The sequence below is a fragment of the Cebus imitator genome, unplaced genomic scaffold (assembly GCF_001604975.1).
Source record: "Cebus imitator isolate Cc_AM_T3 unplaced genomic scaffold, Cebus_imitator-1.0 Scaffold68, whole genome shotgun sequence".
Lineage (NCBI taxonomy): Eukaryota > Metazoa > Chordata > Mammalia > Primates > Cebidae > Cebus > Cebus imitator.
The window spans coordinates 5,838,241-5,858,272 of NW_016107383.1; the positions used below are offsets into that span (position 1 = coordinate 5,838,241).

Genomic DNA, 20,032 nt, shown 5'->3' on the forward strand with positions numbered 1-20,032 from the left:
GGCTCACTGCAACCTCCGCCTCCCAGGTTCAAGCAATTCTCTTGCCTCAGCCTCCTGAGAAGCTGGGACTATAGCCGCCTGCCACCAAACGTCGCTAATTTTTGTTTTTTTTAGTAGAGATGGGGTTTCGCCATGTTGGCCAGGTAGTCTCGAACTCCTGACCTCCGGTGATCCACCTGCCTTGGCCTCCCAGAGTGCCGGGATTACAGGCATGAGCCACCGCGCCTGGCTACAAGAAGAATTTCTCTATGACCACATACCTAGAAGAACTGTTGGATCTAAAAATTGCCCATTCTACAATTCTGATTAGTACCACACTAAATTACCCTTCAGATATATTGTATCAAACTGTACTCTCACAGTGTATGAGTGGTGCTATGGTTTGTTCGAATGATGCTGCCCCCTCCAAAATTCATGTTGAAACTTAAACCCCGATGCAACAGTCTTAAGAGGTGTGGCCTTTGGGAGGTGATTAAATCATTAGGGATCTACCCTCATGAATGGGATTAGCAACCTCATAAAAAGGCTGCAGGTTGAAGGAAGTGTTCTCTTGCCCTGCCATCCCTTCTACCTTGTAAGGACACAACATTCTACCCCACTGGAGGATGCGGCAAGTAGGTGCCATCTTGGAAGCAGAGGGCAGCCCTTGCCAGACACCAATCCTCCTGGTGCCTCAATCTTGAACTTGCCAGCCTCCAGAACAAGAAGAAGTAAATTTTGGTGGTACTTTGTTATAGTAGCATAAACAAACTATGGCAACTGGTATTACACATCTTCAAAATCTGGCATATTGATTGAGGTAGGAGGATTGCTTGAGCCCAAGACTTTGAGATCAGCCTGGGTAACATGTGAGACCCCATTAAAAATTTTTTTTCTTAGTGGCATATTAAAATTTAAAATACTTTAATCAATTTGATATTTTTAAAATTATTTTTAGATTTTACTTGTGGCCAGGCGCGGTGGCTCAAGCCTGTAATCCCAGCACTTTGGGAGGCCGAGGCGGGTGGATCACGAGGTCAAGAGATCGAGACCATCCTGGTCAACATGGTGAAACCCCGTCTCTACTAAAAATACAAAAAATTAGCTGGGCATGGTGGCGCGTGCCTGTAATCCCAGCTACTCAGGAGGCTGAGGCAGGAGAATTGCCTGAACCCAGGAGGCGGAGGTTGCGGTGAGCCGAGATCGCGCCATTGCACTCCAGCCTGGGTAACATGAGTGAAACTCCGCCTCAAAAAAAAAAAAAAAAAAAAAGATTTTACTTGTTACTTCCAACCTTATGAGCTTATGAGTTTGTAGGCTTTAGCAAAGAATAGCAATGAGAAAGGTTAAATAAATTCTGAGGTACAGTGAAATACTATTTAGCTCTTAAATGGAATGATTTTTATATGTAGTCAAGGTTTATAGTATCATCTCTGAACAGTAAACATACTTATCCTTCTCTTTTCCTCCACCGAATATGGGATGTAGTAAAACTCCACCAGTTTTCAGTTCATATGCCACTATTTTGTCTAGCTCCTAAAAAATATATAAAAATAGAAGTCAGTAAAATTTGTAAAGTAAAATTATTTTACATATCAAATTTTAGAAATTAAACTGTGAATTTGCATTTCCTAACATCAGAATGTAAATTTCTTAAAATAGGTGAAATGCAGTTAAAGAGCAGTTTATGTTCTTATAAATAAAGCAGCCTACACAGCTGGTAGAATGACAAAAGTCAAAGACTTGTCTACTTTGTGACTTCAGGGCTGGGCAGCAGCCTGGCAACTTTTTCTTATGGCTGTTCTCCATCTCTCTGAGCTGTCTCCCAAGTTTATTTTTCCCTTTTCTGTATTTTGCTTCAGGGAATTTAGGCGAGTAAAAAGGAATGAGAATAAATTATGTCAGGAATCCATCATTTTAAAACTCCAGTCTTCTCTAACATGATATAAATCGAAGTCTTAAAAAAAGGGTTTTGTTTTGTTCTGTTTTTTAACAGAAAAAAAAGGAGGGTAATTCTTTTGTTTTGAGACAGGGTTTCACTCTGTCACCCAGACTGGAGTGCAGTGGCTGATTATGGCTCACTGCAGCCTTTGACCTCCTGGGCTTAGGTGATCCTCCCACCTCAGCCTCCCAAGAAGCTGGAACTACAGGCACATGCCATCATGCCTGGTTAATTTAAAAAAAAAAAAAAAAAAGCATAGGTGAAAAAAAGACACCAATACAATTATGCTGGAAACTCATGACTAGTTTAACTAATACAGGTGTAGTATAGAAAAGTGGCAAACAGCATAGTGAAGCAATTAAAAGCCAAGTTGGAATCCTGGGTCTACTACTTACTAGCTGTGCACTTTGATGAAATAATTTAACCTTTCTTTCTGTGCCTCAGTTTCTTCATCTATAAAATGGAAATGATAGCAAAGTAGTTAGGAGAATTAAGATCATCAATATGTCTTTTTTTTTTTCCAAGGTGGAGTCTTGCTCTGTCACCCAGGCTGGAGTGCACTGGCATGATCTTGGCTCACTGCAACCTCCGCCTCCCAGGTTCAAGCCATTCTCATGCCTCAGCCTCCCAAGTAGCCAGGATTACAGGCATGTGCCACCATGGCCAGCTAATTTTGGTATTCTTAGTAGAGACTGGGTTTCACCACGTGGAGCAGGCTTGTCTCGAACCCTTGACTTCATGATCCCAACAATAATCCAAAGTGTTGGGATTACAGGTGCGAACCACTGGCCCGAGATCATTAATATTTATAAAATGTTTGTAACAGTGCCTGAAACATTTTAAGTGTTGTGTTATTTTGTTCTTCTTAATAGTTTCTGAAATGATGAACAGACTCCTCCAGTTCTAGATGTAGAAATACGAATATGTTTGTAGTTAAAATCTTCAAAAATTAACTTTTTGGCTTATTTGAGTTTATTGTTGGGTGATGATACTATGTAAAATGAGAATAAGGGGAAGATAATAAAGTTTGTTTAATGAAGATATTAAAGGCTGCAATTTTTCCACCTGAGAATGAAGACTAAGCATGATATGATTAAAATGGTTATATATATGACCAGAATGTGCTCAGTAAAATACAACAATGGTGTTTTTTTTGGCCAAATCTATAAATTGTAAAAAAACAAACAAACAAACAAAAAGACATGACAATGACAACATAAATGCATTCAAGGCCTAACCAGAATATAATAAGCAGTTAATATGTGCAAAGCATCATGCACATTACATGTATAATGTCTAACCATCACTGCTCATGGGCAGACACTACTACTGCACTCCTTATACAGATGAGACATGGAAAGATTAAGGTCACAAAGCTAAACAAATTTAGGAAGCACAGTTATAAATGAATACTATAAGGAGCTGGGACATACCTAATGACCAATCTCATGTTTAAGGAACTTAAATATTCTCTTTCTTAGGGGGAAAAAAGTCTTTAGGGGCCAATGCTGACAATGGAGATTAGATTAAATAGACCATTAGTCTTTCTCAGTATATTGATTCCCACTTTGCTGGGAAAAATTAGGGATTTTCAAGTAGTATTTTAAAAGTATTTTACAATCATTAAAAACGGAGGGGCTGGGCATGGTGGCTCATGGCTGTAATTCCAGCACTTTGGGAGGCTGAGGTGGGTGGATCACCTGAGGTCAGGAGTTTGAGACCAGCCTGGCCAACATGGTGAAGCCCTGTCTCTACTAAATAATAAAAAAAAATAGCTGGGCATGGTGGCACAGGCCTGTAGTCCCAGCTACTCTGGAGGCTGAGGCAGGAGAACCCTGGAACCCAGGAGGGGGAGGCTGCAGTGAGCCGAGATCATGCCACTGTACTCCAGCCTGGGCAATAAAGCGAGACTCCATCTCAAAAAAAAAAACCATTAAACAAAAAAATGGAGGACATGAGACTTGGAAATCAGGAGAACACTAAAGTCTTACTGATGTGTAAGTGGGTAAGGGATCTGTTATTACCTCTTTAATCCAATGGCGGTACTCATTAACACCAAAAGTTTTTTTCATCCAAAGTCCATAGATGTAGCCTGAAATTCCCTTCAGCACCCATTCATCAGACCTAAGCAAAAAGTGAAAGTATAAGTTACTTTTAATCATAAAAACGCCTCAGATAATGTCAAAGAGGATGCCAGAATAAGTGTAGTGTGTATTTCTCTGCCCTCACACAGAAAATGAAAATTATTAACAAATCACTAGGTTTCCCAACTTCCTCTGGCTGAGTTCTACTTGCTCATTCATTATACCATATTCATACCTGCCTTTACCTTTAAGCATGAGACTGCTTTACAGTCTTGTGTCAGGTATAAATTACCAGAGTACATGCTCTACTCTGACAGTGCTGCTTCCCTCCTGCCCAACTCTGTTCTTAATGTCTCTGTCTCTAAGGAAATACGTGCTCATAGCCAGGACTATACTGTTCAATTCTAAAAGTCCACATGCTATTATTGCCTATCCCATGCATTATGCCAATACCAATGATGTTCTAAAACCTAAAGTTTAATTGCTTCATTCATTTCTTTTTGGTTTCTCTAGGAAAAAAAAATCACAATTAACATCACTCATTCATTTATTCATTTGTATATTCAATCTATCCATCTACCCATCCATCCACCCACCCATCCATTCACCCATCCATCCATCCATAATATTTTGCCTACTATGTTCCAAGCACTATTTTTTAATCAAACTTCTATGAGTAGCTTTAGGAAAATTACAAATAAGAGATCTATCTTTAGCCTCTGCCCTCTCCCCTCCAGCAAACAAAAAAAGAAAACCAAGATTTACATACTGTATATAGTGTAGAATGTTCACAACTATAATTTATAATCTTAATTTTTGTGTTTTTTCCAAAATTATCTTGTGTTAATAAAACAGAAAAGAAAAAACATTTATACCTTTCATTTCTTTCAACAAACTGGTACAAAGCTGAGCACTAGTAGGCAAATCCCTAAATAATTATTACTACTGCAGAGGAGCACTATTTTGCTCCTCTTAATAACTATTAAGGTATTTCCAATTGCTTTGAACGTTAACATTAAAATTCTAACTGCGGTTTTCTGTACATTTAAATTCTTTTATTTACAGTATTCATTCAGTTCTTGATGGGGTTTCACCATGATGGCCAGGCTGGTCTTGAACTCCTGACCTCAGGTGATCCACCCACCTCGGCCTCCCAAAGTGCTAGGATTACAGGTGTGAGCCACAGCGCCTGGCCTCATTCAGTTCTTTAAGAGATTGTTTTACCAAAATCTTACCTTATAAACTGAAGAAGTGATTATATTAATTTCATGGACAACAAGTTAGCATGAATCTTAAAATAATCATTTTTCTTTAAATACATATAAAATAGTGTCTTTTAAATTAGCTATCTGCAATTAGGGCAAAGGTCAGCTTAAATGCACGAAAAGAGAAGAAAATAGAGTTGATTCTTTTCTCAGTAGTATGAAATTTCAGGTTACTCACCAAGACATTCTTGATATGAAACATCCAAAAAACTGCTGGGCCAAGGACTGGGCTAAACACCTTCTAGTCAAAGGTGTCTCATCTATAATCATGGCGCTGTGTAAAAGATTTGTGCTGGAATTTAAAAAAGAAAGCACATTATAACCAAGAAATAAATACTTACTCAGTGAAAATAAAATAAGTCCACTTTTAAAATAATAGAAGTTAGATACAAAATAGAAAAAAAAAAATTCTCCCAAAGGGCTTTCTAATCTTTTCAAAATTTAGCTAAAATTCATCATGAGTAACTTTTGCTTAAAGCAAGGAGCATGTTTTCCACTGATGATATCAGTAAATTTCTGACAATTTCTGACAATATCAGTAAATTTTTAAATAGTGTAAGAAAAAAAATTCATACTAATCAAACAATGATTTGTATAATTTTTTAACAATTTATGAAAACAAGACTAAAACAGGGAAAATACTAATTTTAGTTAATTCTGGATGATAATGACGCTTTTGAGTTATCTTAAAATTTTTGTCTTCATGTTTTTCTACATTTGAAAATTTTAAAAACCAACCAAATTTTCTATAAAGCCAACCAAATCTAAATTGGAGAAAAGTTCAAAACTTCTCTTAAAATTGACCACAAAATCAGTAACTTTCCTTCATATCATTACCTTAATTTAGGCATTTCAAATCGGAAGAGATACCAACCTAAAAATGCTCATGGAAGCATAAGCAGCCACTTCAACATAAGCCTCATCGATGAATACAGTCTTAAAACAGGAATATGGGTATCGACATGTAAGAATTTCTTCATAAAATTCAAAGACTTCATGAAGGTATGATGTGGTATGTTTAAGCAATGGAAGAAGCTGGGGTAAACAAAAATGAGTAACCTGAAAAGAAGAAGCAAGGAGGATCGTCTAAATCAAAGAGTTGACTTTAATATTGTAAATTTCCTAAATATCTCAATTATAAATAAATGTTCTCAAAAATTTATTCTTTAATAATTTCAAGATGCTGAAAGAAAATGTTGTGAAATTAGTGATTACTTTTACTGATCACATTCATAAAATATTCATTGTACTTAAAAATTAAATTCATGGTGGATTATAAGTCTGTGGAAAGCTTAGATCTACTAAAATATAACTCTGGTTCCAAATTCAATTAAAATTTATTCTCAAATGTACACATAACAATAAAGATTTAAATTTCAAAGGCTTATTATAAACCTACCTCTTATTCATAAATATCGAACCTAGTGAATAATGCATGTTAATACTATCTTACTGTAATGTTAATCATATTATCTGCATATAAAAAATAATTACTGTAGTCCCCCTCTGATATTTCAATTACTTATCAAAAACTGCAGAAAAGCTTAATGGTAGTTAGGAGATTAAAAAAAAAAAAAAATGCCCACAATAGAAATAGTAACTCTGGTTTTTTTTATTAGGCTACATCTCACTTTGGTCACACAAATATCATATGCTATCTCTTATTATGATCTGTGTCAAGTGAAAACCATCAACAATGACACAGATCACTGACTAGAACAACCTTGTAAGGTTTCATGCAGGAGTGTGAAGGTATGGTAATCTTTTTGAGTTCAACAGAAGTTTGATAGGAAACTTTTAGTATAGGAAAACAGAACATCCCAGAGTCAAAGATGGGAAGAAAACAGGTATGATCGAAGAAATACAAGTAAACTATTTTGAATGTAACATATATTAGGGTCAAATTATAGAAGATCTTGAAAGCCATGCTTAAGATTTCTAATTACTGCAGAATTACAAAAACAAGGGAAGTTTTTAGTGTATCATCAAAATTATTCTTCTAATAACATTTAAAAAGAACAGATTAGAGGCTACCATAAGAGTGGTGACAAGCATCTATGCATTATTAATGATCAGAGCCCAAAACTGTATCATGATTAACATTCCCTTTGTACGTAAATTAAAAATACTATTCATCAAAAAAAGGATTCATTTTTAGACAAACCTACATGACAGCAAATTTACTGCTAATGCAGGTAACAACTCATGTATTTGACACAGAGAAAGACTAAAGTCAGGAGAAATAATTCTTGACTGTCATGTGCCTTGTTCCTATTCAATAGCTCAGAGTAGAAAGAAAAATCTTCTCAAATACAAAATAGGTACTGATCAAACATTGATTTTAAAATTGATCATTTACCAAAGACAATAAAGTTTACTGCCAATTTTATCAGTGCACAAACCTTTAAAAAGAGTCATTGTCAAGACAACATAAGCAAAACCATCACAAAATATCCTGAATCTTTTCCATGAGTGATTTTACAAATCCTGTGAATTTCAGCCAAGCAAATATAAATGGCAAACTGAGGAGCTCACCAAAAGCCTGCTGCCCTCAATTATTCTTCACATGACTAGAAGAAATGCTGTTGAGATATACGAGTCAAATTATATGTATGTATTTTTTAAAAAAACTTCAGTTGAAGACTAAGGAAGTGAGGTTAACAACTAAGAAACCATTTTCTACTCAGCATAAGTCTCATGCTTGGGAAGGCCTAAAATTACTATTTGGCCTGTCAACTGATAAATGAATTGTAATAAGATATGTGCCGGGAAGAAACCAGTCTTCATGAGTTTGCTAACCAGATTTCTAACTCTGTATATTTTCCTCTGTATATGTTGAAGTAAGAATAAATCTTGCTCTTTAATTTCGAATTTACAATATTTTAGATTCCAGAGATGAAACCATAACATTCAAAAACATGCTAAACAAAGAGATGACATTAGTAATGAACAGAATTAATTACAGAAATCAACCTATACTCTAAATCAAGATACACTGAAGCGTTTTTGAAATGCTAAGCCCCCTGTTGGAAAATAATCTAAAATTTAAACACAACATTTTGAAAGAAATTCATTCAGTAATTCACATCATTAAATCTATCAGATAAGGAAACATCTTCTCTCTAGTCATATTCTTGACAGTTAAAAAGCTATCTTTTTAGTATTGAGACATAAAATTGTGTAAGACATTATCTCTGGTTAGAGGAGTTATTAAGAGTGAAGACTTAGTATTTCATTAACATCTATCTTTTTAAAAGCAGTAAAAGGGCAGGAGGAAAGAAAGAGGGGAGAGCTCTGACTTACCTCATGCATGTATGGATCTACAAGTATTTCAAATGGTCCAATGGCCAAGGAGATATTTGATGCTGCTGTAGGAATGGTAAGCATATAATGGAAAGTTTTCTTCCTCATATCATGGGTATACACTGTCTCCACCAAATCTCCATTAGAAACAGCAACCATTGCAGCATCTACCGTAAATTCTAATTTCCATGTACACAATTCAGAGTATGAATCAACACAAGGGAACCAAAATCTAGAAAAAACATTGACAGAATAGAAAATGCAATGAGAATGTCCTCTACATTGTTTACCCCACATGCAAGTTATTTCAGCATTTCTAGAAAATGAACAACAAAAAAAAACTTCAGCTTTTTGGCTACTGAAGCTTTTTTACTATACAACCTGAAAAAAATCTGATAAAATAAAATCTGTTTCCAAACACTATTTGGCAACATTAAAAATATATATTATACAGTACCACCAGTTCAAACCCTAAAAAAAGTTAAGCAATTCTTAGTTTCCAATGTTTTAAAAAATAATTTTAACTTGTATATGCACATTAGTCACATTAGTCAGTTTTTATGCCGCATTTATTTTCAGAAACTAAAAAAGACTTACCATAAAAAGTTTTATAAAAATAATATGCAGAATTTATTCCATTAAATTATAAAACTGCTTTTTTGGAGTATGTAACACATTGTATAAATTCAAATGAGTGCTGGTAAAAGATATAAAATTTATAGTCAGTTTTCATCAATTCAGGTGTTATGTGACAGGGTAAGTACTCAGTATTGGGGCATAAAAGTGTATAAGACATTACCTCTGGTTTGGAGGAGTTATTATAATAATCTGAGGAGAGGTCGGGTGCAGTGGCTCACATTGTAATCCCAGCACTTTAGGGGGCCAAGGCAAGTGGATCACCTGAGGTCAGGAGTTTGAAACCAGCCTGGGCAACGTGATCAAACCCTGTCTCTACTAAAAATAGAAAAATTAACCAGGCATGGTGGCGTGTGCCTGCAATCCCAGCTACTCGGGAGGCTGACGCAGGAGGATCACTTGAACCTGCAAGGTGGAAGTTGTAGTGAGCCAAGATTGTGCCACTGCACTCCAGCCTGGGCGACAGGCTGTCTCTACTTAAGACATGGTGAAACCCCATCTCGACTAAAAATATGTAATTAGCCAAGTGCAGTGGCACACACCTATAGACCCAACTACTCAGGAGGCTAGGCAGGAGAATCACTTAAATCCAGGAGGTGGGAGTTGCAGTGAGCCAAGACTGTACCACTGCACTCCAGCCTGGCCAACAGAGTGAGACTGTTTTAAAAAAAAAATTAGCTGAGTTCAGTTGCAGAATGTGGACTGGGGAAGTAGAGAATGAAAGCAGGTGAAAGGAGGTCTCTGTGATGCTTGCAATATTCTTTGTCTCTAAGTGTGAATTACGTGGGCTTGTTCACTTACGAAAATTCATCGAGCTTTACACTTTGTACAATTTTCTCTATGTATATTTTACTACAATATAAAGTTTTTCAAAAAGGAAAATCAAGTGAGATGATTATTTTATAACAGTAGATATGAAAATGAGAGAGACGAAGGGAGATGTAAGACTGAGAGGGGTGGCCAGGCTTGGTGGCTCATGCCTGTAATACCAGCACTTTGGGAGGCCGAGGTGGGCGGATCACTTGAGGTCAGGAGACAAAGACCAGTCTGGCCAACATGTGAAACCCTGTCTCCACTAAAAATACAAAAAATTAGGCAGATATAGTGGTGAATGCCTATAATCCCAGCTACTTGGGAGGCTGAGGCATGAGAATCACTTGAACACAGGAGGCAGACATTGCAGCAAGCAGAGGCAGCACCACTGCACTCCAACAAAGGTGACAGCGCAACCCTGTCTTAAAAGAATTAATTAATTGGCCAAGCACAGTGGCTCACATCTGTAATCTCAGCACTTTGGGAAGCCAAGGCAGAAGGGTCATGTGAACTCAACAGTGGGAGGTTGCAGTGAGCCAAGATCACACCACTGCACTCTAGCCTGGGCAAAAGAGCAAAAAAAAAAAAAAAAAAAAAAAAAAAGAAAGGGAAAAGAAATTAAGAAATGACAACAGAAAGTAATCTGAAAGAAGTCTAAATTTGGGAGGAAATAAAACCCAGTATTTCTTGTTTTACACTAAATTATGTATTGCTTATATATAAAAAATGCAATTTAAAAATTAATTGAAATATTTAAGAATCTGTAATCTACCTTGTAGAATTTTGATACCCACAAGAGAAAACATGAGCACCTCTCTCTGCCATACTTCCCTCTACACTGGGTACCACAAAATGAAGACCTCCTTTGGGTTGATCCAAAGAAAAATTGATGTGTATCTTCAGGACCTTTAACTCTGCAACAAATAAATATACACATACATTGATATATAAGTAAGTTACAGTGGTCTATATAATAAAGGCAGAGATTTAATGCTGAAAAAGAAATGGAATTGAGGACTGAGATTTATATGAAAAACCACACTACTGGCCCACATTTGGACTTATACCATCTGTCTGCCTATATTAACTCAACAGACTGCTTCTGTGGGTATTTCTACTTCCAATCAATTATAATTATTGCTTGTATTTTTTTTCCAAAATACACCTTTGGTTATGCCATATCCTCCTTTCAACATTTCTGACAGTATACAATGCCCAAAGAAAAAATTCCAAAACGCCCACACTGCACACTTTAGGCCTTCCAAATCCAACCCCAAACTTACTGATATAGTTTGGCTCTGTGCCTCCACCCAAATCTCATCTTATAATTCCCATAATGCCCATGCGGTACAGAAAGGACCCGGTAGGAGGTAACTGAATCATGGGGGCACGTCTTTTCCATGCTGTTCTCATGATAGTGAATAAGTGTCACAAGATTGAATGGTTTTAAAAACGGAAGTTTCCCTGCACAAGCCCTCTCTCTCTTTTTGCTGGCCACTATCCACGTAAGACGTGACTTGCTCCTCCCTGCCTTCTCCCAAGACTGTGAGGCCTCCCCAGCCATGTGGGACTGTAATTTCATCAAACCTCTTTTTCTTCCCAATCTCACGTATGTCTTTATCAGCAGTGTGAAAATGAACTAATACACTTAACTTTTCAAGTTTTTTCTCCTATTACATTCTCCCACAAAATGAATCCTAGGTGACTTTGGGGAGTACAAGGATGAGAGGTAGAGGAAGAAACACTACTTGAGAATTTGCCTTATTATTATGGTTTTTATTATGCTTGATTTCTTCATTATAACATGTGTTGCTTTCGTAAGATTTTAATTTCCCTCCAAGCATTACAATCATATGGATCATCTCCAAACTCTAAACATGCAATGATGACTTCCACGTCTGTCCCCCAAATCAAGGTAAGTTCCTCCACAAATCCTATCCCACCCCTAAACCCCCCAATAGAAAGCAAAAAAAAACAAAACAAGAAGTCTTATCTTAATTTTTATAAGGTTAAATAAATAGGCAAGGCAGAAGCTAATACACAATAGTATCATGGCTAAAACTTTACACCAGACAAAAAGGTTTAAAAAGTCTGCAGAATGAGTATCAGAAACCCTATTTTTTAGTTTTATCTCCACCAATAATTTGCTAAGTGAACTTCAGCAGGTTACTTACTCATTAGACTTCAGATTACTCTTCTGTAAAAAGAAGCAATTGAACCAGATTGTTCAGGATCTTTCCTGCTACAAAATGCTGTAATTCTAAACTAATTTGATATTATGCAGGTTCTCAAATCTTGACAAATTTTTCTATCTATATGACTTTTAAAAAATATTTTTCATGGCCAGGCATGGTGGCTCATACCTGTAATCCCAGAACTTTGGGAGGCCAAGGCGGGCAGATCATCTGAGGTCAGGAGTTTGAGACCAGCCTGACCAATATGGCGAGACCCCATCTTTACTAAAAATACAAAAATTAGCTGGGTGTGGTGGTAGGCGCCTGTAACCCCAGCTACTCGGGAGGCTGAGACAGGAAAATCACTCGAACCTGGGAGGCGGAGGTTGTAGTAAGCTGAGATTGTGCCATTGTTCTCCAGCCTGGGTGACAAAAGTGAAACTCCGGCTCAAAGAAAAAAAAAAAACAACAAAAAAAACCCACACAATTTGTTTTTTCCTTTAAAAAACAATGGTGAAATAAATTGCTTTTTTCATAGCCCTGAACTGATATTATCCCGTTAGCCAGTGATCCTTAATAAGAAAAAGAGCTTCCAACCCATTCTGTATATTTCAACTGGTTAATTTACATTAGGTTGGTTTTTTTGTTTTTTTTTTCTGTTTTTTTGAGAGTCTCTCACTCTGTTGCCCAGGCTGGAGTGCAGGGGTACACTATCGGCTCGCTGCAACCTCCACCTCCCGGGTTCAAGCAATTCTCCTCTCTCAGGCTCCTGAGTAGCTGAGATTACAGGTGCCTGCCACCATACCTGGCTAATTTTTGTATTTTTAGTAGAGATGGGGTTTCGCCATGTTGGCCAGGCTAGTCTTTAACTCCTGATCTCAGGTGATCTGCCTGCCACAGCCTCCCAAAGTGGTTGGATTACAGGCGTGAGCCACCGCGCCTGCCCAGCATCATTAGTTTTCATGTAAAATTCTCTAGTCCCTGAATCTAACATGATTTTAGTGTGCAGTCAATAATGTTCTTGGTGCTTTACCATCGACGTGTTTCCATAGCTCTGATGGAACCTTAATGCAAAGTTCTCCATTTCCGGCGTCAGGGTCCACAGCACTAACTGCAGCTGCATAAGCATTGGAAAAATAATTGAGGTTTCTCCTGGGGGAAAATAAAAGAGCCAACTTTTAATAATAAGCCATATATATTATCAAACATTTTCTTTTTTTTTTTGAGATGGAGTCACACTCTGTCACCCAGGCCAGAGTGAAGCGGCACCATCTTGACTCACTGCAACTGCCACCTCCCGTGTTCAAGCATTCTTGTGCCTCAGCTTCCCGAGTAACTGGGATTACAGGCACCCACCACCACACCTGGCTAATTTTTATATTTTTAGTAGAGATGGTGTTTTGCCATGTTGGTCAGGCTGGTTTCAAGCTCCTAACCTCAGTAATCCACCTGCCTTGGCCTGCCAAAGTGTTAGCATTACAGGTGTGAGCCATCACACCTGGCCTCTGAGCATTTTCTTAAATATAATTTGATACCAACTGTTGGTAAGCATTTTATCTTCTTACATAATTCCTAAGAACACTCTTTAGCCAAGTAATGGTTTTTTCTACTCACCATGTTAAAAACTATTAAACTGTGAATAAAATGGAATATACATTCTACTCACCAAGTTATATGATTATTATTATGACTATTACATTCTTCATTAATTTTGAAATGCCAAAGCCACTATACTTTTTTTGATACAAATGTAAAGAATATGTGAAGAATTGATTATTCTTTATCAATCTGGCAAAAATTAGAATGGACTCAACAAGCTTTGTAATTTGACAAAGATTAAGATGTCTAAAACAAATTAGGATGGAACTCAATTCCTCAAAATGTAACACCACTCACCTCTACCCACTAGTGCATCACTATGTAGGCTTAATGAAGCAGAGAATTTTCAGAAGGCTCACTACTATATTCACTATGTCAGGAGAGACTACTAAATATTTGTTGCATAGTTATCTGACCTTATTTCCTATTTGATGAAAACAATACAATGAAGTCTTATGGAAATATGAAAATGTTATTCTCAATTGGTCTAACTGTATTCCATAAAAGCAACTTATATGTGTATATATACACATATTACATTTCCTCACTGAAATTAGTTTTAAAAAAGTAAGAAACAAAAGACAGGAAAAAGATATGGAATGGAAAGGGCAAGAATACAAGACGAAATACATAAACACCATGAGCCACAACCTCGCTGTACATCGTTATACCTGTAATCCTGCCATTAGGTGTAGTCACAAGGTAAAGTTAGTGATGTTCGCATAGCTTAATACATTTTTCATCTAGTTAAAAAACAAGTTTTAGCCGGGCGCAGGGGTGCACACCTGTAATCCCAGCACTTTGGGAAGCCAGGGTGGGTGGATCACTTGAGGCCAGGAGTTAAGAGTCCAGCCTGGCCAACATGATGAATCCCTGTCTCTATTAAAAATACAAAAATTAGCCAGGCGTAGTGGTGCATGCCTGTAATTCCAGCTACTTGAGGGGCTAAAGTACGAGAATACCTTGAGCCCAGGAGGCAGAGGTTGCAGTGAGCTGAGATTCCACCACTGCACTCCAACCTGAGCAACAGACTGAGACTCCATCTCAAAAAAATAAAAAAAAGAAAAAGAAAAGTTTCATATACTCTACTGAACAACTAAAGGAAAAATAAAATGGCAAAAGCCATTAAAGAAACATTAAGGCTATAGGCTCTTAACCTGACAGAGGCCATTCCTTCTCCATCTACATCCATCTCTCTAACAATTACGAAGGCTATAACAGAACTAAGGCTTTACCAACTATTCAAGGTAACAACTACAAAGCATAGAGTTTTGTAAGTAAAAAGGCTTCTCAATATATTTTAATAATTTCTTTCTGTTAAGTAAACATTGACATCCCAAGAATGTTCATAGCATCTTGACCAGTAGATCCCATCTCAAGAAACCACTTTCTTTGCTCATCCATAAGAAGAAACTCCTCTACCCACTGAAGTTGTATCATGAGATTGCAGCAATTCAGTCTTATCTTTAGGTTCCACTTCTAATTCTAGTTTCATGGCTATTTCTACCACAACTGCAGTTCCTTCCTCCTCTAACTCCCTCAAAGTAATCCATGAGGTTTGGAATCAACTTCTTCCAAATCCTTGTTCATGTTGATGTTTTGACCTCCTCCCTAAATCATGAATGTCCTTAATGGCATCCAGAATGGTGCATCTTTTCAGGGTTTCAACTGACTTTCCCAGATCCCTCAGAGGAATCACTATCTATGGCAGCTATAGCCTTATGAAATGCATTTCTTAAATAGTAAGACTTAAAAGTAGAAATTAGTCTTTAATCTACAGGCTGTGGAATAGATACTATGTTAGCACACATAAAAACAGTATTAATCTCCCAGTACATTTTCATCAGAGCTTTTGGATAACCAGGTGTCTTGTCAATAAGCAGTAATATATTGAAAGCATTCTTCTTCTGCCCAGTAATCTCAACAGTGGTCTTAAAATATGCAATTCAGTAAACCATACTGTGAACAGGGTGTTGTCATCCAGCTTTGTTGCTCCATTTACAGAGAATAGGCAGAACAGATTTAGCATAATTGTTAAGGGTCCTAGGATTTTTTGGAATGGTAAATGAGCACTGGCTTTAACTTAAAGTCCCCAGCTGCATCAGCCCCTAATAAAAGAGTCAGTCTGTCCTTTGAAGCCAGGCACTGACTTCTCTTTAGCTAGGAAAGTTCTGGATAGCATTTTCTTCTAGTAGAAACTGTTTCATCTGCATTGAAATCTGTTGCTCAGTGTAGCAACCTTCATAAATAACCTTAGCTAAATCTTCCGGATAACTTGCTGCAGCTTCTACATCAGCACTTACTGCTTCACCCCGCACTTTCATGTTATGGACAAAGTTTCTTTCCTTAAATCTCATGAGCCACCCTTTCCTAGCTTCAAAAAGTTCTTCTGCAGCTTCCTCACCTCTCAGCCTTCACAGACTGAAGAGTTAGGGCCTTGCTCTGGATTAGGCTTTGCCTTAAGAGATGGTGTGGCTGGTTTAATCTTCTATCCAGATCTTTAAAACCTTCTCCATCCACATCAGCAATAAGACTGCTTCATTTTCTTATCATTTGCGTATTCACTGGGGCAGCACTTTTAATTTCCTTCAAGAACTTTTCCTGTGCAGTCACAACTTAGCTAACTGGCACCCAGAGGCCTAGCTTTTGGCCTTCCTTGCTAAGCTTAGTCATTTCTATAGCTTTTGGGTTTAAGTGAGAGATGTGAGGCTCTTCCTTTCACTTGAACACCTAGAGGCCACTGCAGGATTACTAACTGACCTAATTTCAATATTGCGTGTCTCAGCAAATAGGGAGGCTGGAGGAGGGGGACAGAGACAGGGAACAACTGGTCCACGGAGTAGTCAGAACACACACAACATTTATCATTTAATTTGCCATCTTACATGGATGCCATCTTTGGCATCCCCAAAACAATTACGATGGTAATATCAAAGATCTCTGATCTCAGAGTACCTTAACAGATATAATTACAAAAAAGTTTGAAATATTGCAAGAATTACAAAAATGTGACATAGAGACATGAAACGAGCATATGCTGTTGGGAAAATAGCACTGATAAACTTTCTTTATCACAAACCTTCAATTTGTAAAAATAAATAAATAAATAAATAAAACCCAGAACATGCAAGGCACAACAGAGCAAAGCACAATAACAGGAGGTATGCCTGTGTTTTTCGTTTTTTTTAATTATCATACAGTTAAAAAAAAAAACTTTTTGGGTCTACAGTAGTATAAAGTTTAACACATGGACAGATTCAGTTAACCACCAAAATCAGGACACAGAACAGTCCTATCAACCCCAAAAAGTCCCTTATGCTATTCTTTGTGCCAAATAAATGGCATCAGGTAGAATGCTACCTTTTGAGACTGGTTTGTGTCACAACATTTTTGAAATTCATCCAAGTTGTTATACGTATTAATAATTTGTTCCTTTTGACACTGAGTATTGTATTGTACAGGCTGTACCAGTTTGTTTATCCACTGACCAGCAGAAGGGCCTTTAGGTTATTTTCAGCTTTTGGAAGTGTAAAATAAAAAAGTTATGAACATTTGTGTACAGGTCTTTGTGTGAATATAAGCTTCATCTCTGTAGTACAAATATCCAACAGTGGGACTACTGATGGAAAACACATTTAACTTTTTAAAAATCTACAGAACTGTTTCAGAGGAGTTGTACCGTTCTGCATTGCCACCAGCAATATCTGAAAGTGCCAGCTGCTCTAAACCCTGGTTAGCACTTACTTAACATACCATCTAATTTTAATGACTATTCTATCTACAGAGTATAATTTATTTTCAATAACATTTCAAAAGCATAAAATTTGATGATTGCAAAGCTTGTATTCCCAGCAAGTTATCAGGGGAATTAAAAAATAAAATAACTATTGCACAAAAAGAAAGCCAGATTTAAACAATACCTATTAGTTATTTATTTATTTATTTATTTTAGTTATTAGTTTTTTTATGGGAAATTATTTTCATTTAATCTCATTTCCTGAGAAAAGGTGAAGTGGTCCAAATAAAATGGGTAAGTCATTATAAATGGAATCAACTGGGAAGCCAATTTCAAATAATCTCATGGTTTAGATTTCAATATACAAATCAAATGTTTTCTTTCATAATAACTTCATAGAGGTCAAAAATTAAAGTGTAAAATTATAATGTATTTTCAATTTTCAGAAAAATAATGACTACAAAATATTTAATATGTCATTGTCCTGTAACCTCTACCATCTCCATTGGCTATACATTTTTAAGCTATTGGGTGTGGGTTAGAGTATCCTATGTGACAGTATTAGGTTAACTAACTACCTGGGCGCTAACAAGCAATTTCAAGGCATGAATACATAGCTCAAGGCAGAAAGTAGAATGTGATTGCTGTCTCATTTCTTTTTTTAATTTCAATAGCTTTTCAGGTACAAGTGGTTTTTGGTTACATGGATGAATTCTACAATGGGAAAATCTGAGATTTTAGCATACCTGTTGCCCAAGTAGTGTACTGTACTCAATATGTAGTTTTTAAAATCTCTCCCTCCTCCCCGCTTCGGAGTCTTTAATATCCAGACTTATATCACTCTGTATGTCTTTGCATACCCATAGCTTAGTCTCTAGTAATCTGATGGTTTAGATTTCAACATACAAATAAAAAGTGAGAACATATGGTACTTGGTTTTTCATTCCCGAGTTACTTCACTCAGAATAGTGGCCTCCAGCTCCAGCCACGTTGCTACAATGACTTCGCTATTTTTTTATGGTTGAGCAGTATTCCATAGTGAGTGTATGTACATATATACATACGTGTGTGTGTGTGTGTGTGTGCGTGTGTGTGCATATATGTGCACATTTCCTTTAACTACTCATCAGCTGATGTGGACTTAGGCTGGTTCCATATCTTTGCAATTGTGAACTGTGCTGCAATAAACATAGATATGTAGGTATATTTTCTGATATAATGACTTATTTTCCTTTGGGCAGATAGCCAGTAGTGAGAATGCTAGATCAAATGGTAGATCTACTTTCAGTTCTTTAAGCAGTCTCCGCCTACAGCCATACCACCCTAAATGCACCCAATCTCGTCTGACCTCGGAAGCTGAGCAGCGTCAGGCCTGGTTAGTGCTTGGATGGAAGAAATCTCCACAGTGTTTTCCACACAGGTTGTACTTAAATCTCACCAGCACCGCATAAGCATTCCCTTTTTACCATATCCACGCCAACATCTATGTTTTGGTATTTTTTTTACTTTTTCATAATGGTCATTCTGGCTGAGATAAGGTGGTAAGTCATTGTGGTTTTAATTTGCATTTCCCTGATCATTAGTGATGTTGAGAATTTCATGTGTTGGCTATTTGTATATCTTCTTTTAACAACTGTCTATTCATGCTGCTTTGATGTGTTTTATCTGATATAAAAGAATAGCTACTCCTGCTCGCTTTTGGTTTCTATTTGCATGGCACATGTTTTTCCACCCCTTTACTGCGAGTCTACAAGAATCCTTATGGGTGTTAGGTGATTTTCTGGAAGACAGTAGATATTTGGTTTGTGATTTTTTAATTCTAAAACAAGTTTTAAAAGGCAAATGAGTTTCAAACTGTATCTAGATAAAGGACAAATGGATCTACCGCTATGTATATACTGCTTAGTCCAAATAGGAAGAACCATATCTAGAGTTCTGGGACTACCACATTTAAGAAAACACAATATCAAATCTGAGATTATCCAGAGAAGGACAAAGAGGATGGAAGTAAACTGAGAAACAGTTTCTAACATGAGGAATGGTTGAGAGTAATCTCAATAATTCTGTAGCCTGCAGAAGAGAAAACTTATGGGAAAGATATTTATTTAATTAGGATAAGTTTGTGAATATTAAAGCAAAACAAACTGTTGCTCAATGTAATAAAGAACTGTGCATAAATAATGAAAGGGAAGCTTTAAAATATAATGAGGATCAGGCATGGTGGCTCACGCCTGTAATCACAGCACTTTGGGAGACCAAGGCAGAAGGACCACTTGAGGCCAGGAGTTCAAAACCAGTCTAGGCAACATAGTGAGACCATGCATCCACTAAAAAATAAAATAATTTTTAAATTAACCCAAAATGTGGTGGCACACACATATTGTCCTGGCTACTCAGGAAGCTAAGGCAGAGGATGCCCTGAGCACAGGGGTTCAAGGCTGCAGTAAGCTACGATTGCACCACTGCATTCCAGCCTGGGTTGACAGAGCAAGACTCTGTCT

General features: G+C 37.0%; 1 protein-coding gene across 3 annotated transcripts in view; it reads right to left on the reverse strand.

Annotated features, from left to right (window-relative positions):
• Positions 1 to 20,032, reverse strand: part of TAF2 (TATA-box binding protein associated factor 2) — a 105,738-nt gene that overhangs the window by 64,787 nt on the left and 20,919 nt on the right. For all 3 annotated transcript variants that reach the window (XM_017530701.2, XM_037739315.1, XM_017530703.2), the window contains exons 4-10: positions 13,230 to 13,348; positions 10,795 to 10,936; positions 8,574 to 8,805; positions 6,145 to 6,329; positions 5,449 to 5,562; positions 3,946 to 4,045; positions 1,430 to 1,515 (exon numbers count right to left, since the gene is read on the reverse strand). In XM_017530701.2, the coding sequence (XP_017386190.1) occupies positions 1,430 to 1,515; positions 3,946 to 4,045; positions 5,449 to 5,562; positions 6,145 to 6,329; positions 8,574 to 8,805; positions 10,795 to 10,936; positions 13,230 to 13,348 (978 nt within the window). The remainder of the gene's footprint in view (positions 1 to 1,429; positions 1,516 to 3,945; positions 4,046 to 5,448; positions 5,563 to 6,144; positions 6,330 to 8,573; positions 8,806 to 10,794; positions 10,937 to 13,229; positions 13,349 to 20,032) is intronic.